The sequence below is a fragment of the Peromyscus leucopus genome, chromosome 1 (assembly GCF_004664715.2).
Source record: "Peromyscus leucopus breed LL Stock chromosome 1, UCI_PerLeu_2.1, whole genome shotgun sequence".
NCBI classification, from domain to species: domain Eukaryota; kingdom Metazoa; phylum Chordata; class Mammalia; order Rodentia; family Cricetidae; genus Peromyscus; species Peromyscus leucopus.
This window is the reverse complement of record NC_051063.1, coordinates 22024047-22048305: the sequence shown is the minus strand read 5'-3', so window position 1 is coordinate 22048305 and position 24259 is coordinate 22024047. Positions and strand designations below refer to the sequence as shown.

The 24259-nt window shown below is 44.0% G+C and overlaps 1 protein-coding gene across 2 annotated transcripts in view; it reads left to right on the top strand.

Annotated features, from left to right (window-relative positions):
• The window catches only part of Glis3 (GLIS family zinc finger 3), a 429706-nt gene that overhangs the window by 393761 nt on the left and 11686 nt on the right, over nucleotides 1–24259 (top strand). For both annotated transcript variants that reach the window (XM_028894398.2, XM_028894415.2), the window contains one exon: nucleotides 11377–11552. In XM_028894398.2, coding sequence (XP_028750231.1) covers nucleotides 11377–11552 — 176 coding nt within the window. The remainder of the gene's footprint in view (nucleotides 1–11376; nucleotides 11553–24259) is intronic.

Genomic DNA, 24259 nt, shown 5'->3' with positions numbered 1-24259 from the left:
GATGGCTTCCATGGACATTTGAGATCAAGAGGGGAAGAGTCCAAAGTCCCCTCCCTCTCCCAGTATGCACATATGTGTGATTCTGCACACACACACACACACACACACACACTTTGAGAATTACCAAAAAGATGAATGGATGGATTAAGCAAAACCCACTGCTAGACTAATCTTCCCTGACCTACCTTTCATTTAAATGTCCCATCAAACTCTCAGGGTCTAGTGTATTTGTTGGTAATGTAATCAGGAGTTAATTCTATCACTATCTCTAACTTATCATTAAAGACCTGAAAACCCTAGTACTCAGCTTTGGTCTTTTCCATAGCCCTTCATATCTAATTAACCCATGGAGCTGTCAGTGGTTTCCAAGCTTGGCCATCATCATTCTTCCACTCCATGTTGACCCCCCGCCCCCCCCAGCCTGGCCTGCCCTCTCAAGTATGGCGTCCTACCTGTTTTCTCTGTGTCTGATTTTGCCTGCCCACGGCAGTCCTCCCCCATCTCATCAGCTTTTGCTCTGCATCCCAAGACCTGCTCTTCAAAATGTAAACAAATTATTTGTTCCTTTCTACACCCTCCTCCATCCTACCAAGAGTACCGAACTCCTGTTGTGATGGGCCTCTGTGGTCTGGGCCAGCCAAGTCCCTTTTCCATTGCTACTCATCTGAAGAGGCCAAAAACTTAAAGCCTTCTTGTTGTTCCTAGGAAGGACCAACATAACCTTGCCTCTCAAGCCTTTGCTTTTGCTTAGTCCTGAGACACTAGGTCATTATGATGAGGTGAGCCTTTCTTTCCAGTGTCTATTCAAATGGTGCTGTTCTAAAGAGACATTTCTTTGGAGAACCTTTGTTTGTTTGTTTGAGATGGAGTCTCATGTAGCCCTGGCTGGTCTGGAACTTGATAGGTAGAGCAGACCTCAGACTCACAGTAATTCTCCTGCCTCTGTCCCCTGTGTGCTGGGCTCACAGGTATGAGCCTGCATGGTGGTCTGAGAGAAGCTTCCTCCATCCAGATTCACTCTGTTGCTTGACTCTGCTGTCTCCTTTCCCCAGCACATCACCTGAACCTAAGTTATGATTTTATTAGATTAGAGCCACTCCATTACCTGAGGTCTCCCAGAGAGCAGAGACGAAGGTGGCAATTTCCTTAACCACTCAGTGCTTCTGGGGAGATGTGTGGAATTTCGTGGAGAGTGTGGAAGTGGGGAGAGGAACTCCGCTGTGATGATGGCTCCACTATTTCTGGACAAGTTAATAATAACCTGAGTGCATGGTTGCTGTCCATCTGCTGTCTTCTCCTTTGCGGCACTTGGGTCCCTGTGGAGGCCTTGCTGTGAGACGCCATATGCACTTACCAGGGAAACAGCTTCATTCTGCCCCCAATACCTGTTCACATCAGATTATTGTTCATGTGTTGTTGTTGTTTTAATTTTGAAACACACTGTTTCATCATTTTAGCTTAAGTATAACCACACATTAAAAAAAATCAACTTCTATAAAAGTTACATTTTTTAAAAGTGCTAAGGAAGTCACTCGGACCCTAGAAGCAAAGACAGCCATCTTGATTTTATTTCCACATTCCAAACAGATACCCTTCCTGTTACGGCCAAGATGATGTTTTCTTAGTCCCCTTGGATTTTCTGTCAGGAAAGTGAGTCATGGCTGTAAGAAAGATGGCTTGAAGTAAAATAGAATTCCTTTTTTGCCACCTCTACTTGAACACACGAAGCAACAGAAGTATGGTACTGTTGCTAGGCCGTGGTATTATTCAAACTTGTCAGCGTGCTCTCTTTTCCAGCAAATTATGCAGAGCTCAAATCTCCAAGGGGAGAGAGCTCAGCAGCCTTCCAGCTTGAGTCATGTGATGATATAGTCCTGAGTTCCTGCTCTCTGGTGTAGAACAGGCTGCTCCAGAGAGAGGTTCCACTTCATCTTCTGGCAGTGTGACCTAGACTCACAGGGTCATTTCTCTTCTTAAATAAGGGCATTCATTGCTCAGAGGTTCCATCGTTTTGCAACGGAAGGATTGTCTGTTTGTTGCTCAGGAGGGAGTCTTATCAAGGTGAAGAGACACTATGAGGCAATGTTTTTTAGATGAGTCTTTGGAGGGGGGGGGCTTCTTTTTTTTGAGAACTCTCTTTGGTTGCTTCTCTGTGTAGTTGCAAGGAAGAAGAAAAGCCCTCATTTTAGTCAACCTCAGAGTAAATGGTTAGGGACATTCTCTTAGACAATATAGTCTCTTCTGGAACAGATGTTTCCTACAGAAACAAATGAAATATCTAAAGAGATGCTGATTACTTGAGCAAGAGGCTCATCAACCTGGCCCAGGGATTGACACTAAACTGGGAGTTGAGTCTCCGGAAGCAATGGAATGTTCCACAGAGTGGTTCTTTGGCAGCAGTGACCAGCATTTGCTAAGTACTTGTCCTTGCACATTACTGGGTGATGTACTACAGATGCAGATCGACAGTGATGGCCAGCCAAGGAGTTACTCCCCCCCCCCCCCCCCCGCCCCAGAAGAACCATGAACCCTTCTCTGGTCGACTGTGGCCTTTGCCAATGCTGCTTTCTCCAATTCACTTCCCTAGTCAGCTACTGAGTCTTACTTTCAAGAGAAGGAACTGAATATTCCTTCACAGTTAACCTGATATTCCAAACATGGAAAGAAATCACATCCAAACAGCACATGTCATTACTGAATAAATGACCTCTCGGCTAGTTTCTCAAGATTCACAGATTATACTGGCTGTTGTGGTTTCGTATAGCACTGGCTTGCAAATGTATCTAGCCATATATGGCAGAAGTTACATTTAAATTTGATCCTCAAAGTTGAGTAGACTTTAAAGAAACTTGTTTACATTTTGAAGCCATAAGGAACGATTTAGGATAGTCTGTGTGGGATACACTTGTGCCTCCCTTTCTCATGTTTAGGCAAAAATAACAGTTTTTCTTGTCTAGCATTCTCATTGCAGTCTGTTCTGGGTGTTAACTTTTTCATAATGCATTCTGTCAGGAAGCACATTGAGCAGGACTGCCATGCTGGACCAGAGAGACGCTTCTCTCTCTCACTGTAGGACAGTGAGGTGGCCCGCTTGGCCAGTCCCCGCTCACAGCAGCCTGAAAAGGGTGACATCACTGCAGGAATGCTCTTCTGAGAACATTTTTCAAGATCAAGTGTCCAAGACTAGCCTAGACAACATTTTCTTTTGGTTAAGCACTCTTTTGAAAGGAGACTTTGGCAGAATCAGATGTTCCTTTTCCTCCCATTCACATCAGATTCTGAAACAGAAAAATGACTGAGTCACCACCCACCCTGGGGGCCAGATATTTCAGACATCTTGGTTCTTGTTTCTGCAGAGAATTCGTTGCTCTTGTGTACATAGATCCTTTCTCCTTCTCATTTTCTTTTCCATGAAGGAAAACAGCAGCACCTTTGGCACTACTTGAGAGTTGACCACAAAAAAAAAAAAAAAAAAATTCTGTAGAATTCTTAGCCTTTGGCGTTGATTCTTTTCATGACTTTACAGCTTGTTCCCTCAACCCAAATGAAATAACTCCTGCATGTCACTTTGTCGACCCCATTTCCATAAATGCTACTCATAATATATGTTTGAATCCCTTTTAAAGCCTTGTGATCATTTCACCCACAGTTCTCATTTCATGTTCCCTGGAGGATTGGAGATCATTTTTAACTTTTGGGGCTCCTCTGTTTTGATGAATTGTTTACAATAATTATTGACCCAGCTGTTTGTAAGGAGACAGATGCGCTCCTCCTTACCAGGGCACCGATTTGGCTCTTTGAGTGAAGCCCAACTCTTTGGATGGACACACAGCTCTTGGCCAGCATTGGTCCTGCCCAGATGGATGGTTTTGCAATTACCCACACCTCCCAGCAGCCGTTTCGTCATTACTGAAAGCTGCCCCCAATTGTCCCAAAAGCTGAATTCAATCTGCAGTTCCCCCAGTAACGTGCTGTGATTCATTTGGGGACAAATCTGGATTGAACTGAGTCCAAGTGTCTCTTTTGTGAGACAGAAGGGAAGTATAAGTAGATACTATAGTCACCTAGATGAGTCAGCCAGGAATTCATGAAGTGATTCATAAATCGTTATAAAGACCACTAAAGTCTACTAAAATGGAGAGCTGTCTGGCTATACAAAGTATGGTATTATCATTGGGCTGTTTTTTTAAAGATGTTAAATCAGATGTGAAATCCTTAAGACTGTGCTTTTCTTTTTAGATTTTCAAAAGGATTTCTTCTCCCCCCTCTGCAGTGGACCAACGGCAAGCCATTTTTCATTGATTAGTTTTCACAGATGAATTTTAAAACCCCAACAGATGATACCCTACAATTCCTTGGGGAGGGGGGGGAAGTCCCTGTGAAAATCCATCACAGGCCAGTTTGTATCCATTAGTTCTGCTCCCTGACAGCAAATCAATGATAGTTCTGTGTGGGTACAATGAAACTAGCTGTTCACATGTGTTCTCCTTCTTTGATAGGTCTACAGCCCCAGTGGAAGAGAAAGGGGATGGAGGGCATATCCAAAAACATGTACTAACCAGTGCTCAATCTCACTGATCATGTAGATACGTGAGTCTCTTCTTCTCACAGTGTTAAGACCCAGAGCAGGGCCATGACACAGCCCCACATGGTTGGTTAGAACCATTGTGTATACAGCACAATTGAAGGGCAGGAAGAAATATGGGGCATGGATGTGACTTTCAACACAATCACCAGTAAATGTTGTTTTCAAAAAATATATCTGAAAGCTGATATCAAAATAGTGTAGGCTTATAGACAAGGAAAGAAGCCCTAACCAAAAGGAGTTGTTCATTGGAAAGTCTGGTACCTGACCAGCTTGGGCATGAAGAGCTCACTGGGACTGAGCAAGTTTCCTCACACTAAGGAACAACACTTTCATTGTCAGATCTTTTTAAGTCAGTGTCTTTCTAATACACTTTCTACTAAGTAACGATAACAGTTAAGATTTCAGGTGCCCTTAGAAGTCAATTCCTATTCCTCCTCTCTTCACCCCATCCCACTGACTTGGTTTGAATCCCAGGAGAGAGGTTGCTCTAGACTTACTGTATGAGAGTGGTGGGTGGAAAAGTAGATCGGTGTGACAGGGAAGTACCTTCACCATGCTTGACCTCTTTTATTTTTGTCCAAAAAAAGATGTTCTAGATCCCCTCCACCTGGAATGTTCCATGATGGCACTAACATATTAAGTCAGTACCAAGAAGTTAGACCCTTATGGACTGCAAAGCTCACTGCTCCAAGGAACTGGAAAATGAACAGATGAGTCAGTGTTAGTTTCCATATAAGAATTGTCAAGACAGGAAAGGTTTCCTCGGTTTTTTAAATTTCATTCTGAGCCTTCCGTAAGTGTTCTGACAGAGCACCAGGACTATAATCTTGGGCAATTTGTAGGCTCTGGGTCACCAAAAACACGTACCCAGGATGCCCCACGTGGACACTCTTTACATCAGCCATCCATTCTCTAAGCATTCACTGGTCACTTGAAAGTGGTCAGACATTCCTGGTTTAAGTTTTTGGATGGCCCGGACCTGGAAATGTGAGGTTCTGCACAGTGCGCCATCATCCCATAGCTACCATTGCTCGCTCTTTGTTACACTCCCGTGGTGGCCCACTACTGGTTCTCACTTAGTCTTAGATGTGCTGCCTTGCTCCTTTCACTAACTTCCGTGATACAGAGAAATGTGTCCTCAGTTGCTCTGCCCTCTGTGCTCACGGCAGCTGCACACTCAGCCAGTGACCAGTATATATCTCCTGAATGAAAAGAAAAATTAGAATTAATCTCATACTTTACAATTCTGAGAGAAATTGGGCTGTCTTTGTTTTACACTTGCCATGGAAGCTGGGGGAGTTGAATGGTTTATTCAGATTTACTACCTAGTAAGAGAGATTACCAGAGTCCAAGCCGTCACCCACCTGATTCTCCATCCCTATCCATTTTCTGCATGGCAACTTTAACCATGTCCCTTCCACTTGGGACCTACTGTCTTGTGATAGTCTAGGATTAGGTGCTACGTCTTGAGGAAGGGTGACCTCCTCTTTGTGCAGGCCTGCCCACTGCCACGTGGGGAGCCCAACGGTAGTGAGAGTAGGCCAGGGGAGGCAGGCAAGGGAGGCAGAGAGAGGAAGAAGCATGGCCAAGTGATCAGCTGTTTTCTGAAGTGTGCATAAATGAGGATTTGCAAGAACCTTTCCAGTCCTCCTCCAGCAAGAGGCTCGTGTATGAGGCTTCAAAACCCCTCCCCTGCCTTCTTGTCTTGGCAAACCATTGCTCATCAGAAGGTCATACCAGCTCCCCACCGAGTGAGTGGAAATGGTTGACTCAGTTCTGGTTTGCTTTTGTGTGCTCTGTTTCTGGTAATAGTCTGTTATGTGCCTGCTTGTACAGTAGTTGTCTCTTTTGAGGTCCTGTGAAAGGCCTGACTTAGTACATATAGATTAACAGAGAGGCCATGTCTTTTTTTTTTTTTAAGTTAAAATACCGTGAGATATAAGAATCATGGCCCACAGAATGAACTAAACAGGGCTCATAGGAGCTCACGGAGACAAAAGTGACAGTCACAGACCCTGGATGAGTCTAAGCTAGGTCCTCTGCATATACATTATGGTTGCTAGCGTGGTGTTCTTGTGAGACTCATAACTCTTGTGGGAGTGGAGAGTATCTTGACTCTTTTGCCTGGTCTTAGAACCCTTTTCCTCCTAGTAGGTTACTGTGCCCAGCCTTAATATGAGGGTTTGTGCCTAGTCTTCCTGTAACTTGCTATGATATGTTCGTTTGGTTGATATCCTGGGAGGCCTGCTCTTTTTTGGAGGGAAATAGAGGAGCAGTGAGTCTGAGGGCCAGGGGGTGGGAGGATGGGGGGGGGGTAGGAGGAGTGTAGGGAGCAGGATCTGTGATTGGGATGTAATATATGAGAGTAGAATGAAAAAGAAAAAATACTATTTGGTGTTTTTAGGCAGAAATAAAACTGATTCTAAAAATTCATGGATGAAAATAACAAAATGTTCTTTAATTGATACTTGTAAATTTGTATAAATTGATTCTGTGCTTGGAAAACATTCCTATTTATAAATAGATTTCTTGTGCTGGAATTTTAAGTTATTGATTCTTACTTGCTTCCTTATTTCTGGCAGTTGTCTGAAAATATGATCACATAATCACTTCTTTCTTTTTCTTTTGCTTTTTTTTTTTTTTTTTTGTTTTTTGAGACAGGGTTTCTCTGTATAGCATTGAATGTTCTGGAACTTGCTCTGTAGACCAAACTGGCGTCAAACTCACAGAGATCCACCTGCCTCTGCCTGCCAAGTGCTGAGATTAAAGGTGTGTCCCACCACTGCCCAGCTGGGATCACTTCTTATGTATAATTTCTCTGTAGATGCAACAGTTAAAATTTTTGTACTGACTCCTTTTAAATCAAAGGCTACTTTGTGAAGGTTTGTTTCACTTGGAAGAATTTGTACTTAAACTTTTAATGGTATTTCATGTCAGATGAAATGTTTTCTTCAGTTTTTTAACCCTGTGCTGTGTTGTCTCACCTGTGTGAAGAACACAGAACGCAGAGAATTAGCAATGGGCAGTATTTTACACCTCTAGGTCATGAAATAATGCTAAATTCTTGATATGTACCCACCACATTTTCCCCTTTATTTATCCTTATCAATATTAAATAATATGTGGTAGCCAAGAAAGTATGCCCAGGAACTTCTCTGAATAGGTAATAATTTGGAATGAGAACATCATTATATAAAACCATACACATATAAACTCCATACCTAGTATAATATAATCTACTTATGGATGACAAAATATTTTAATAAATTATACCCTTGTATTTTTGCCTTCCACATTTTCTGCTTAGTAGTCATAATTTAACCTTTGACCCCGTCATTGAAAATGAGAAAAGCATTAGATTTTTACTTGGAAGAACTTTGGACTCTCTTCATGATCTTTGTACACCATTTCTACTCCTTACTAACCCAATTTATGTGATTCAGATGTATCATGTTGTTTGGGGCGTAGGTTATGTCCTCAGATTGTACCAGGGTCCCCAGGTAGTCCCAACTTGGCTGTCCACTCATTGCTTTGCTCCTTCAGCTCTAGACTGAAGGAAGGTTGACACACCAGAAGGAAAGACCAGAGGACCTTCTAGACTGAAGGAAGGTAGACACACCAGAAGGAAAGACCAGAGGACATTCTAGACTGAAGGGAGGTAGACACACCAGAAGGAAAGACCAGAGGACCTTCTAGACTGAGGGGAGGTAGACGCACCAGAAGGAAAGACCAGAGGACCTTCTAGACTGAAGGAAGGTAGATACACTAGAAGGAAAGACCAGAGGACCTTCTAGACTTAGGGGAGGTAGATGCACCAGAAGGAAAGACCAGAAGACCGTCTAGACTGAGGGAGGTAGACACACCAGAAGGAAAGACCAGAGGACCGTCTAGACTGAGGGAGGTAGACACACCAGAAGGAAAGACCAGAGGACTGTCTAGACTGAGGGAAGTAGACGCACCAAAGGAAAGACCAGAGGACCATCTAGCTTGTTGTGCCTTTTGTTCTCAAACAAAGAAGTAAGACAAGAGAGTGGTCTTAATTATTTTGTTTTCCCAAAAAAGTTGAAATGCCGGTGTGATTACATGATAACGATATAGGTCACATCTTGCGATTCAAATCCCTCCCCCCTATCACCTCAAGGACCATAAGAACAGTGGCTTCCAGGACTAGTGTGGACTCCATCGATCCCCAAAGTCTGTGATTCCATAATTCCTCATTCGTCTCCTGCAAGCTCAGAGTAACTTTGGAGACACAGTAAGGACATGGTCCCCAGAAAATAGCCTCCATATGAGGAATCCTGGCTTATGTGTTTTACTAGATGGTCTCAGGCCAGTGCCAGGATTTGTTTGCTGTGTTTTCTCTCAGGGCCACTTAACAGAGACCCCCCCCCCCCAGTAATCCCAATTAAAAGGACATGCTTAGAAAAGTGCACATTTACCAGCACAGGACATGCGGCTGCTGCTCCCTTTCCTTAGAATAAAACCTAAGTGAGCACTTCATAGGCGTCCTGTCATGTCTGGTTTGCGTGGATGCTCTGATCTGTTTGCTTTAAGTCCCTATCTTCCTCTTGACCTCTCTGCAGACTTCTTGGAGTCTCATTACCCCTCACAAGTGAAATGCAAAGTGAACATGGCATTTTGTCCCGTACTCTCTTACTCCCTCATCATAAACGTTGACGCTCTGCCTTCTGAGTCCTCACTCTGCTTCAGAGCCTTTGGGAGTACTTTGTAAATTTGTCTAATGCACCTTCCCCTTTTCTCGGGTATGCTCAGGCTGGTGGAGTCAGTTGTTCCTATAAAACAAGCAATGTCATAGACAACGACCTGTATTTGCTAGTGCAAAATAAAGCTTTTCTTCCTGCAGAGTGTAAACAGGCACCAATTAAATGTTTTCATGTTGGTGAACTTTGGAAAGAAGAGGTCAAATACTTCATTGCTAGCATTTATTTTTGTTTGTTTGTTTTTTGTTTTTTCGAGACGGGGCTTTCTCTGTGTACTTTTGGTGCCTGTCCTAGATCTCGCTCTGTAGACCAGGCTGTCTTCAAATTGACAGAGGTCTGCCTGGCTCTGCCTCCTGAGTTCTGGGATTAAAGGCGTGTGCCACTGCCACATGGCTGCTAGCATATTTTTACCCAAAATTATTTTGCTGCTTATTCTCATGGCGTTGAAAGACCCTCAGCTTCTTTCTCTTCCATGAATATCACAGTCCCCACTGAACCAACATCGCATCCTGTTGATTTCTCTGTGGACATTCCCAACTGCAAGGCTGTTCTCAGAAGTCTCACCTTCCTTCACTGTTAAGACAGTAGAGGTCACCTGGTGGTGGTGGTACACGCCCTTAATCCCAGCACTCTGGAGGCAGAGGCAGGTAGATCTCTATGAGTCTGAGGCCAGATGTGAGATCTCCAAAGCTACAGAGTCAGACCTGCTTAGTACACTCATAGGTGAAATTCAGAATGAAGGGGAATATTGCATTCTTTGAAAAGGGAGTAAGAGAGGCTAGAGATGGCTAAGTGTGTTCCCCGATTAAACACTGAGGACCTAGCTCCCATGGAAAAAAATGCCAGAAGTGGCAATGCACACCCATAATACCAATGCTGAGGAGGTAGAAAGGAAGACATATCTGTGATGCTTTCTAGATGTATAGTCTAGCCAAATCAGTCAGCCACAGGTTCGAAGATCTCATCTCAAAAATTAAGTTGGAGAATGAGGAAATAAACATGTTTTGACCCGTATGTACCTGCACACATGTCCACATGCATCCACATGATGTCCACACACAGAACAGGAATACATGGGCTGTGGAGTTGGCTCAGTGGATACAGTGTTTGTCATACAAGCTCGGGAATTCCAGTACAGCCAGGACACTGTTACACAGAGAAACCCTGTCTCGAAAAACAAAACAAACCACCACAAAAAAAAAAAAAAAAAAAAAAAAAAAAAAAGATAGTAAAGGTCATTCTAAATCTTGTGACTCAGAACCTCACAATGAGAAGATAAATATGCCATTGTCTGAGGTTAATTGGTGAGCTCTCCTTGTTTAAATATCATATATCTCCTTTCAGAAACCAGTACTCTTGGACTGGGGCTGAGGGTACGGCCCAATGGTGGAGTGCTTACCTAGCATGTGCAAGGCATTGGGTTCAACAAAACCGAAAAACCCAACCATCTTGTGATTGTTACACATTATGACAAAGAATGCTCTACATTGCATTCCCTCTATCCCATCAAGAATGTTCTTTGCCCAGCACAGAACCCAAGCCAACCTCTCAGGTTCTGGGTTTCAAGGCACATTTGACCTTTGAGGTTTAAGTTAATTTGCTCTTGGCAAGAGAGAATGCATTGTTTAAGGAGACTCCAGTTAGAGAGGGTCATAATAAGGACCCGGAACACTTCTTGGACCTCAGATGTGCCTTACAAAACAAAATGTTTATGAGCTAAGTGTAAATGACTCAGAAACATACGAATCGAATTTCCCCTAAAATGTGAACGGATTTTAAAATTAGCAGGAAAAAGGCCTGGCAATAGAAGGGCTCTGAATTTCACAAAACCCAGAGGATTTGAAATGCAGTTTAAGAAGTTTGACAAACCCAAACTGTGACTAAGGTTTTCTTTGTTGGTGTCTTTTCTTCCCTTGTGCCTCAGAGAAGAACCCAGTGGTTGGAAGGAAAAGAGAAGGTTAGGAAGGGTTTTTGAAAGAGCGCATTTTCTTACAATGTAGGGCCAGAATGGGGACTTAGAAGGCTTTGAGGAGTTGGTCATGCTGCCTTTTGGAATTGTTTTCCCAGGTTTGCACCTCCGACTCCATCTCCTCACCACATCAGCCCAGGAAGAGTTCCAGCTCCTCAGTCACTGCTGCAGAGGACACAGTCTGCCCACACCCAGCAGCCACCAGGCTCCCTCCTGAAGTCCTACCAGCCAGAAACAAACTCTGCTTTTCAGTCAAATGGTATCCACGTCCATGGTAAGCAGGGCCTGGCAGCCCTTTGAGTTGTGAAAGGCAGTGTTTTGCTCTGGCCTTTAATCAAGTATCCTAGTGATGAGTTGTGGGTATCAGATGTTCTGTTTTACATCAGACAGGCTTTTAGAATCTGCTCCACCACCACCCCACACACTTATTAGCACACTGATTAGGCATGGAGTCCTACAGTACTTTCCTCAGATGACTGGCTTATGACACCCATTGTTGTCAGCCCAAGGCAATCATTTCTGTTCCTGATGTAGCACCTCCAGGACAGACTCCAGCCATAGCACCCTGCTCCTGAATGATCAGGAGACTGTGTGAAAGGAAGCCCCAAGCACCCTGCCGTCCATGTCCATCGTCTCCGTCCCATGAACCAAGTCAACACCTCTTCCCCATCATCTGCCCTGGCTCTGAACGGACTCTTTCTCATCTGTATTTCTCTAGTAGAACTTCCATTCTCTCTGTCTTGTCGCTTATCTGAATAAAACATATCTTCTTTATTAGTATATAAACTGGTTTCTGAGGCCAGCATTATCTGACCTACCATCATATCTCTTAGGGACTCAGCACATGTCTTCATGTATAGTAAGGACTGTACATGTTCATGTAGGATGAAAAGAACATGAGGAAATGAGAAATCACAGCCGTTTTCAGTCTGTGTCGGTGTTGCGTTCAGTAAGGACCACACTTGGAGGACTGAGTTGGCCTCAGTTTCTTTTCCTTATTTAAACTCATCTAGTCAGTTCAAGCACATATGCTAGTGGACTTCACAGAGAACTGAAATGCCAAACCAGACAGACTCCAACTGACACATCCTTTTCCTTCTTGTTGCCAGGATTCTATATAAGCAGAAATGATACTGTCCATTGAGACACCTTCTGATGACTCCACAAATGAGTCTTTGCCTTTGTCCTCTCACTGATAACAAATATTTATATGGGTTATCAGTTGGAATTATTGGATGGTATTTCAAGCCTGTGTTTACTCTGAGTGTGAATAAGGTCCCTAGATAGTAGACTCCAGCAGTGTGGTGGTGCTAAACTTGACCAAGAGCCTCAAAGCAGAGGGAACCCTGAGCAGCAGAGAGGAGACAAGAAAATGACGGTGGTCATCTGTAGCAAGGGTGGGACACCGGAAAGCCAGTGTCACTGGCTCTGAGTCAAAGCCCCATCCATCTCCCCCACCCCCTGCTTGTCCGCTCTTTCCCAGCAAAGGTTAGACGTCTCGGTTCAGTGGTGATTTTTACCTTCTTCTGCTTATGAACATCTTCCCAAGCTTCCATTACACCAGGAAATGGTTTTGTAAGTGTCTGCTGCAGGTGTTCAAGGTAAGTTGGATAAAAAAGAACAAAGGAGTTCTCTTCCTGGCCAGCAGCTTTTCTAATGAAGGGAGACCCAGGGCCATGGTCTGGAAAGCTACTAGCACCCCTCTAAAAGTGAGGTGGGCTGCATGGGTGTGGGCCCAGTGGAAGTCAGAGTCATTCATCTCCATGAAACAGGGTTTCAATGTCCGTGTTTGAATGCTGCTGAAATCTGGGCATATCTCTCAGTCAGTGGCATCCTGTAGCCTGTAGCGATCTCACTTTCTGGCGGTCGGTCTATAGACAAACAGAGCAATTCACAGGCAGCGTTGCCCCGAGTCCAGTGAAATGTGGTATACCATGCTTTGATTACAGTTGTGAAACCCACTTTTAAAAACTAAAAAATTAACCTACGTGTGGAAAAACGAACTGGAAAGAATTTCTCTAAAATGCTGATAGTTTGTTTTTAATCAGGCTAACACTTTGTGTCACCCCCCCCACACACACACCCCATTTTCTGTTTTCTAACAAAACTGTATGTGTGGGTTATGAAGGAGGCCAGTTTGTGTGGGGTCGTGTCAACTAAACTCTGTGTGTATGTGCAGGGTTTTGTGCCTGGGTTCACAGTCCCCGGTGGGGACGCTGTCATCTCCCTTCCTTCCTCACTTGGTACAGGAAGTCGGTAGGAAAAGCACCAGCTGCAGGCACAGGGCTCACTTCCTTTCGGCCTCTTCCTCCTTCCTCCCCTTGTCTTTATCAGCCTCTGAGAACAAGGATCGTGTTTGTAGCCCCAGGATAAGCATAAGACTTGGTGCAAATAAGTATTTACTGGATAAGTAATTGGCTCTTTCTCATTCAACAAATGAATAATGAACCAAGAGGACCCAGAGAGCATCCTCCATGTCACTTTGGCAAAATACTCTTCCGCTGCATTTCCCCTTTGAAAGATAAATAATGAATATCTTTTCAGCTTAAAAATGGTGGGCTTTTTTTTTTTAACTTCCACTTTCTTAATTGTTAAAAAAGTTCCATAGCCAATGAGAAACAGGTAATGTCAGCCATAAATTGGTTCAGAATAGAGTTATGGAAAATGAGAATTCATAACACGCTCCAAAGAGCTGGCCAAGTGGCTACCGTGATGAGATTGCAAAGAAGCTACCCATGTTTTAGCCACCCAGGGAGGGACACAGATGCATCTAATGCCTCCTTGCAGCAGGTTCCTAAAACTTTCTGAGGGCAAGCATTTCTCACCAGCCAGTCCTTAGATAAGGACAAAATGTCTATGCTGCTTTCAAGGAGTGAGGGAACTGTCTTCTCCAGGTGTGTTTTTTAGCTGCAGCTGCCCCTCTCATTGCTCACATTTACTGGATGAAGTCACATGGTATCCTGGTGACAGGAACTAAAACACCATTTTTTTAAAGCCACAAACTGGGTCAGATTTTCGAACGCAGTGGCCACAGTGAGTCTTTGTGCCTTCCCTTAAGATGCTCGTGGTTTTAAAGAGCATCACAGCCCCTCTCCGCTGTCTAACCTGCAGCAGGGGAGAAGTCAGGGAGAGATACCATCCCTCCCTCTGCAGAAATGGGAGCCGAGACGTGGACAGATGTAAACTATCTGGGCATTGCTACCCTGGCGCAAGAGGTCCACATTTCCAAACTGAATCCATAATCAATGTGGTTCCAAGTCAAAGGCACACCAAAAGAAATACAACTCTCCTTGGGGAAATGTGGTGCCTCTTCTTATGTGCTATTGCCTTACATGGAACTTAGAAGGGCAGAGTTCAAATGGGCTATGGTCTCACTGATAAGGAGGAAAAGGAGACCCTCTGAACTTTGTTAATCATCTGCTAATTGGTACTGAACTTAGACATTGTGTGCTGAACTTGTATTTTTATTAAGTAAAAGATACTCTTCGTCGGGATTAACACCAATGTTCTTTCACATGTCCTCACCTTAGTTTTATTGACACCCACCCCACCCATTCAGATTGCCTTTATTAGTAAAGAGAATTCGGTGTCTCTCCTACTTAATGTTGTTAGAATTTTCTGGCTTCTGTTTCGGTGATATCTCTAGGGCAACTTCTTAGTACACTTGATCTTTTCTTTTAGATGTCAACATAAGGACACTCTTTCCAACCATGTAAGCTTTGGTCTTTTCTTTCTTGTCAGGGTAATTCTCTTGCCCAGGCAGGCTTCAGAATTTTGCCTGGATTAGTTGCCAGAGAGTTGATATTTGTACATTTTGTTATGGTACTCACTAATGGATAATTTCTTTTTAAACGCCCTATTCACTGCTGATTTGTTCAAATGCCATGGGAATTCCTAGAAGAGCATTTTCACAGTCTTCCTGCTTCTGGACACATCAAAGAGAGGCCAAGTGCAGTTCAACGGGTGTTTGTTGGTCACCCTCTAAGTACCAGGCAACGAGAATGCCATTCAGTGGCCGCCTCGCTGCAGTAGTTGAAAGGGGCAAAGGAACCTGATTCGAGGAAGATGCCCTCAAAGGGTCTGTGGAGGTAATGCCTGAAAAGGAAATTGAAGATGAGTAGTTCACCAGGCAGGTATGGGGGAGTCGCACTGCCCATGAGGAGAAGCCAAGGGCACAAGGAAGAACATAAATATCAGGGTGGAGTATTCGGAGAAGAGAGACACTAGGATCTGGTGTCCTGCTGGGTGCCCAGCTTAGGCCCAAAGTGGAGGAGAGGACGCAGGGGAACAAGGTAGCTTCAGAACGGAACCATGTGTCACACTCGGTGCGTCACTGTGATGTTTTACAAACCTCATATGGAGATCTGTGCAGAGGGTGGCTCAAGACAGGCAGACAAATCAGGCTCTCACTATCAGAATGAGAAGACGGCGCTGTCTGGGAAACTCAAGCAAGTGGCTGGAAGGGAGTCGGCTTCTCTCAGATGCAGCTGGGAAACTGGAGGAATGATAGGAGCATTAAGGTGGTATTGTGTGTGTGTGTTCACAATCTTTCAGAAGAAAGGAAGGATGGAATAGCAAAGAAGAAATGGAAACACATTCCGCTTTGGTGCTACAGTGGACAAAAGCCCCTTCAGCCTTGTCTTAATAAAATCAGAAGTGAGCAAAATCCTAGGGGCTTCCTGCTCGAGAGAATCGCACACCCGGCCTTGCGTGGAGTTTAGCGTCTGCCCCTCCCTTGCACACACCTGACATGGAGTACCTGCAGGCCACATGCCCTACTCCTTGATGTTTCCCCCACTCGTGTGTTGTGTGTCTGTGTTGATGTGCTCTATGTCTGTGTTTGTGTGGATGTTCCTATGGGGGTGTGCACATGGATTTGTGGGTATGTGTGCACATACAATCAGAGGACAATGCCAGATTTCTTCTTTGATCATGCTCCACATTACTTTATGAGATGGGGAGTCTCACAGAACCCGGAGCTCACCAGTTGGCTAGGTTAGACAGCTAATAATTTCCAGAGATCTGATGGCTTCCACACTCCACGGCAGTGAGGTTGCAGATGTGCACATCAACACCTGCATTGTTTTAACGTGGATATCAGGGGTCCAGATTAAGGTCCTCATGCTTGTGTGACAGATACTTTACCAGTTGAGCTATCTACTCTGCCCCTGTTTGTGGGTTTTTGATAGCCGCTCAGAAGCCAGTAGCCACACTGAACTGGCTGTCCAACTTCCTCTTCCGTGGTGTGTTACCACTGTTTCCTGTATTAGAGTGTTCTGGTCACTACTGACTTCCTGATGACCCAGCTGTTTCACGTAAGCATTTGGGCAGAGTGTGAACTTCCAGAATTTTTTTTTTATGGTGGTGTAGTAACAACAGCTGGGTACAAACTTATTGTTTTTACATGAAAGATGGCCATTATAAGAGCATGTTGGATAGAGGGACAGCTCAGTTGAGCCAACAGTGTCCTGTTTACCATCTTCTACTTTGTCACTTTGAAAGGGAGCTCTCCCATCATCCTGGTCACAGCAGGAATGCTGACATTCTGCACATCATATGCTGGCTTTAGGCAGAGAAGAAGACAGAATGAATGTAGTACATGACCTCCCTCAAAAGCAAAGCTGAGTTTATTGAACACACACACACACTCACTCACTCACTCACTCACTCACTCACTCACTCACTCACTCACTGTGGGGTCTACCTTACATTCTCTCCATTTCCTAATCTGTGAAATGGGCAGTGCTACCTATCCGGAGCACAGATTCATTTATCCTGCCTCTTGGAAATCAGCCGCTCCTTCTAGGGGTCTGCCCACATGTTTGCCCATCTCCTCCAGCCTCTTGGGTGACTCTCGGGCTTCCAGTGCTTGCTCTTATTTTTCACTCCTTTGGAGTTGCCAACATCCCATCATCCATGGTCCAGTTATCCAGTTTCATTAGGAAAACACCATGAGGCTGTTTGATACCAGCAGAGCCGCAGTGGGAAGGGGGACCCTTTGCTTTTGGTCCCAGCCCCTGTGGTTTATAAGCCTTCTTTTTCATGATTTAAAATACGCCCTGTCTGTGGACCCCCGAAGAAATGAGCCAGACAGTGTCCAGACAATGGTGGCATTTTCCTACCTCAGTATGAATCTGTAAGCTTGTCAACTCAGTTCAGATTGACTGCATGGGGAAACAAAGGGTTTCTAGCTTCCAACAGCCCTCAAAGAACAGAACACATTATAAACGGCTTGTCCTAACCAACACATCTTTCCAGCTCTGGAAATCAGAGCACACTCTTATGTAAACGAGAATGTTGTGGCAGGTAGGAGTTCAGTTCACCTCTTCTTCTGTGCCGTTTACTGACCACAGTTGGTTATTGGCACTTTCCATGAAGAATTCTTTGGAGTATCGCCATGCCTGATCTCATGGCTAGGGATTCAGAACGTTAAATCTTTAAAGGTTAACTCTTGAGGCATTTTTAAAAGACAAAAAAAAAAAAAATACTCCCCCTCTCTGGGAAATTTAGTCACAACTGCATATGTGAGATTGCAAAAGATTGAAGTCTAGTAATGGTATTGCTTAAGTGGACTGTGAGCATGCCATAGCTCTGAAATCTCAGGAAGATACATAAAATTGATTAGAAATCAAATGTCATTGACTTCACTGAGAAACTTGTGAGATATTTACAGAAGAAATGAGCCAGTGAGTATACTTGATGCTACTCAGATGTTATCAGCAGCCATAATCAGGAATCCTTTTCTGTATCAGCTCTGGTATTATTAAGGCCTATACAGTACTAAGGATTGATTAGAGTCACAGAAATCCTTAATTACTCTCATATACTTAATTACTACACAATTACCCCAAGAACAGTTTTACATAAGTAGTACTTGATAAATTCTGACAGCCTGCTAATTCTACAAACACCAAAGTTAAATTTAGGTATGTGTGCTGGTTCAATTGGCGTTTCGACAACACATGTTTGTGGGAAAGAATGTAAGGTGATCGTCTTAAGTCAGAATGGCTGCCTGAGTGATGGATTGAGGAACCTACATCTGTGACATGAATGCTTGAAATATTGGCACACAGAGTTTTATGTGTGAGCACACGCCTGACCACATAGCTTGAACCTACCAGATTAATGTGCTATGTTTGGTCAATAAGAATACTAAAGTGACTAACTCCCTAAATCTTGAGTTTACTGACAGAGAGGGTATCTTCCCATGGTGCTTCTCAGAGTAAGTGCTTCCTAAATAATTCTTAATAAACATGAATGACTAAAAGAAGAGGAAGAGGAGGCCACTTATATTGGATGAGCTAGCCTTGGCACACTCGTACCTCACAGTCAACCCTAGGATTCTCACACAACATTCTGTATGCTGTCATTGTTTAAACTCATTCTGCTATTAATGGGCCTTTTTATTTTTATTAACGTCCTGCTTCTCTAGCATGTGTCTTCGGTGTATGTACATATATGCTTGTATGTTTACAGCAATACACTATCTCCTGAGGGACTTTCTCAGGAAATGTTTCTGGAGAAAACTTTCAGGACTAATGTGTATACATTTTGGAGGTAGACAGGGGCTGCCAGGGATGTCTTTGTGAGGCTGCCCCAGGTTTCCACTCCAGGCAGCAGACATGGCTGTCCTGTGGCTTCCCAGTGGTTGTCAGTCTGTACAGCAAAGCTGAGTGACTGGCTTTAATTTTCCCTTTAGTTAGTAGAGTGACTGAACCTCTTTCCTTGTCACCGTTGATCACCGAGGCAAGTTTTAATAACAGGGAGTCAATGACAGAGCCGGGGACTTGGGCTTCTGCATCATTTTAGCCGCCTGCCTGCTCGCTCACCCTTCAGACGGGCTGTAGCATTGGCAATGAAGCACTTTGTGTTTGTGGGTTTTTTCTTTCTTCTTCTTCTTCTTTTTTTAATTGGAACTCAAAAGTTTATTGAAGAGAAGGAAATACCTGGAGAAAATTTTCCATTTCATCGGCTGTTGTGACTTCTCCATCACACACTTTAAACGTGCCTGCGGTAAGTGTTCTATATGAAGTGGTTTTTCATTATTTTGAGGAAGTAATAACAGGTTTTCAGAAGGAAATATTCTCTCTTGTAGTTGAAACTCATGAAATTTAGTCTCTAGTGAATAGAATTTTGAAGAAAAAAATATTTTTTTTTCCTCATAGCCCTACTTTAAGAGCTCTGCTGAGCTGCACAAGGATGGATTTGTTAGTGGTAATCTGCAGTCCTTTCATTTTAGTTGGAATTTTCCTTTGTACGTATGATAAACAATTCATAGTTTGGAGCAAAGAAGTGAAGAGCTGTGGAGAGAGGAGAAAATGAAAAACCACACGTCAGGAAGAGCCGAGTTACTGGTAATGAGGTCACTGTGCTAATAAAACAGAAAACCAAACACCGTGACCCTGGGAGTGGCTTGGTCTGCCCCCTTTGGCCCCCTTCGGCTCCTTTCTGCTCATCACTCTATTGCAAATCCATCCCAGTTGCCTTAGAATTGCTTGTTGGTTCACACACACTTGGCAGGGCTCTTTGGGATTGCAGGAATGTTTCTTCTCTAATCTAACCAAATTGTTCTGACTAAACCCTCCATTTCGCTCTTTTGCAAGTCCTTCAAGAGCTATACCTCCCAAATCACAGTTCTGGTAAAGTGGAAGCATTTAGACATTTCTTCTAGATCATTTGAGTGTAACCACCAGCCACGCCCTCTCTGCATTTCTTCACCAAGCCCAACCTCATATCACACATCCCAAAAGCAAGGTCTCAGATTTCTCATCATTATGGCAACATGACTCAGGGAATCTGAATCAGTCCCATAATTATCTGTAGATCGGGCCTGTATGTAGCAGTTTCTTAGCAAGAGTGTATGGTAATACCTACATTTATATTGACACAAATGCTTAAAATTTACTCTTGGAGACTTCATGGTCTGTCAGGTTGCAGTTAACTCTATAGCAACCATTCTCCATTCTAAGCATGTGATGGGGAGGGAAGGCAGTTATTGGTAACCCTCAGTTCTCCTACCCAGTTTTCTTTGTCTTCAGGTTTAATGGTCGGTCTGTCTGGAGTCCTGTGGAAAACAGTGATTCAGAGCCGCAAAGCAATCCCATGTTTTCTGGAGAGAGCCCATCCTCATTAGTTTTAACTGTCAACTTGACACAGCCTAGAGCCGCCTGAGAAGGGAGTCTCAGTTAAAGGATTGTCCAGATGAGATTTGCCTGTGGGCATGCCTGTGGGGCATTCTCAATTATCAATTAGTGTAGGAGAGCCAAGCCCACACTGGGTGGCACAACACCTAGGCAGGTCATCTTGAGCTGTATAAGAAAGTTCCTGTCTCTGAGCCTGCAAATGAGCCAGCACAAATCCGGGCAGGCCTCCAGGGTTTCTGCTGGACTTCCTGGCTGTGACTTTGTTCCCAGGTTAGAAAGTGCTGCCTTCAGGTTCCTTCTTGGACTTCCCTCAGTGATAAGCTGTGACCTGGAAGTATGGACCAGATAAACGCTTTCTTCCCCATGGTGATTTTGGTCAGAGTGGTTGGTCACATCAACATGAATCAAGCTAGACCAAAGCCCATCATACTTTTTATCACCTTAGTTGACCTTCCTCCACTTAAGAAAATGTCCATGAGCCGGGGTGGCGGTGGCTCACGCCTTTAATCCCAGCACTCAGGAGGCATAGCCAGGCGAGATCCAGGACAGGCACCAAAACCACACAGAGAAATTCTGTCCCGGGGATGTGGGGGGAAGGAAAGAAAATGTCCATGATAGAAAGGGAAACCACGGCATTTCCTCAAATTTATGTACCTTCGTGTACGAGAATCCTCATCCCTAATCCTTAAACTCAGTTGTGTTCCTTCTTACCATCAATATTCTTATCTTGTGATGAGAAACCCCAGCCATGGTTTCACTCATTCATTGATTGATTTCCATATAGTCATTTTCTTTGATGTACCAGGTCCTACTCTGACTACTAAACCTACATTAATGAAAGAGAAAAACAACAACAACAAAGTTCATGGCTCTTCTGAGTCTGTATCTATCTAAGAGGCATCTTATATAATATATTATATTAGTCCAGTAATTGTATTTTCGGCAATTTCAACAGACTTTGAGTTCAGTAGTCAGAGAAGATTTCCTGTCCACAGAATCATGGAATCTTTTTGTTCCCTGTGGGGCATTACACATTTCAAGATGCATATTACAAACTTAAATACAAAAAGTGTGATGTGCAATGGGAGGGGATTAAGTAAGGAAGGTCTCTGTCAACCAGATGTGCTCATCAAAGTTGACTCCCAGAGTGGCAGTGGGAAGATGTTAGCTCAGAGGGGAGGGTGGAGCAGGGACTTCAGGGTTGGGTTATGCACAAGTTTTGAGAGTACACAGAGTCCAATTCTCTGGTGGCCAGTGGAAGAAGATGAGAAGGGTCCTGGGATCCAGGGACATTTTTGAGGCTTCAGAAGGACTGTCTACTCTCTCATCTCAGACCCACGTAGACATTTTCCCATACTCTTTATCCTGAGCCAAGATTCCATCTTACTGTAGGCTTGGAGAACTGGAAATTCGTATAACCACAGGTTTGGATTCCGAGAAACAGAAAGTCATCTAGTTAGTAAAGCAGGTGGAACTTGGGGCCTTGTTTACAGCTACACACTAGAAATCTAGGTCACGAGATTATTAGAGAGGCAACAGTAGTCACACTGCATTATTCATATGAGGTCCCACACTTTCACGATGGCCAGGAACCGACAGCTAAAGGGCACTAGAGGAAGAAGCCAGGCAAATCATCGACCTGATGACTTCTGGCCATGTGATTCAAGCTCACCCACAGCCCCAAGGTCTAGCAGAAAACAAAGAATAAAGACGGCCCTCAGAAGAATTCTTCTGCCCCATTTCAAATAGAACCCAAACCCTTGAGATTGTGATTTCAAATGTTTTAAGAAATTATTTCATGATGTTCTTGGAGCGTTCCAAATGATGTGTGAGATATTCCTCATTAAACACAGGCTTCCAGGCATTCTTCCAGGAGTCCTGCTTCTCTGCGCCTGTCTTAGAGCCCAGGAACACGTGGGTTCTGCCCAGGTGGACCTAGTGCTTATGGCATCCACTTGGAGAATCTCTGTCCTACTTCTCAAGTAGTCCCCTCACCATGCACTCCCCTTCATCCAAACTGGAAGGATTCACCTCATCTGAGAGTTGTCATCTTCCTTCTCCCTTTCTGTCCTGCGAGCTTCCACACATACAGTGTGGCCTAAATGCTGTAGAAAGCCAGTATGGCCTTTGTGAAAAAGACAGCAGCAGATTAATTAACCCTGCATTCTTTGCCTTACTTGTCTTATACTGCTGTAGGTCTGAGTATCACTAAGTCAGCAGTGCTTATGGGCCTTTGAAAAAGGAGCCTAACAACCATGTGCTTATGTAGTCCATGTGCTCTGGCACCAGTATTTTACCTGAACTAGGTCAGCAAATAGACCAAGGTTGGAATCTGGGTTCTGATAAATTATCTAACATGGCTGCTGCTTTTTCGGTAAGCTGGGGACAATACAGCTTATCTGGAAGGCTGTGGTCAGCATAAAGATTACAAAAGCCCTATGTAAAACCCCTAGGTCTGTGCTTGGCTCTGAACCAGCAAATTCCAATATTTGGCTATTTAGAAATATTAGTATAGTTGGAAGAGTTTCCTACTTCATTTGCATGACATCGAGTGAACCAAATATCAGCTACAAAGTCTTCCACAGTCCCTCTGCTTCCATGACATTTGTCTCAACTACCTAGTTCCAAAGAAGAAATATCAAGTGGCTATGTATGAAGGACTCTTTAAAGTGTTTTGACATTAAAGTATCTGGCAGGTAATGAATGTGTATTCCCCCAGGCTGTTCTCTGAGCAAAACTTGAGTGCATGGATCAGTTTGATAATACATGACCCCCAAACAACAAACTGATGGTTCTTCAGGGGCTTCTTGCCTGTTAATCCCCTCTTCTCTTTGGCCTCTGTCATGGATGACAGAAGATGTTCAAGGGGCGGGGGGAGGTCAGAATTTCCTAAGAGAATCAGAACCATGATGTGGATGAAGAAAAGAGAAGAGCCGGGAGATGAAGCTGTCTCTCTTCTCTGTCCCCTTCTCTTGTTTGCTATCAATATTTGTGTTTTCAGAGATGGCCTGTGCTAGTCAGTTATTGTCAACTCGACACAAAGTAGACACACCTGGGAAGAGAAGACCCAATTGAGGAATTGCCTGCATCAGACTGGCCTGTGGCACGTTTTCTGGATTGACCGCTAATTGATGGAGGAGGGCCCAGTCCACTGTGGGTAGAACTAGGCTTGAGTTATATAATGGAATGTAGCCAAGCAAGCCAGAATGAGCAGACAGGCAAGCTGTGCTCCTGTGTGATCTCTGCTTCAGTTCCTCCCCTGCCTTCCTCAGTGGTGAACTGTTACCTGGAAGTGGAAGTTGAAATAATTCCTTTCCTCTCCATTTTTGTTTATGATGTTTTTGTTTATGATGTTTTTGTTTATGATGTTTATCACAGCAAAAGTAGCTAGAACGTGATTTTAATGTGGGTGAATGTGGGGATTCCTAATCTGCAGTTAGTGACCATGAGCTTTACTTAAGTAGGACCCACCAGGGAGCACCCACTGAGCGAAAGAAGCCCCTCATCTCCAGAGTGCATAGAGGGCCGCTTCAGCAGAGGTCCTTCTTCCTTTCCAATGGCCTTTTTTCTCTTTCCCGCATGCAGCATCTCTGGGTCCAGCAAACCCTCCCCAGTTCTGCCTTCTGACTTTGCATCCTAGTGCTGAATGCAGCTAAAGACTGCACAGTAGTTACATAACCACAGAGATGATGGGCCGTCATTATGCAGAGGTGAGAGCTCCATGTGTCTGCTAAGAGAAATGATTTTTAGAGAGGAAAACAACACTGGTACTGCTCCATCCATCACCCCATGGTTAAAGTAGCGCAGATGTCCTGCCATGCAAATGTTTATTGAGTGA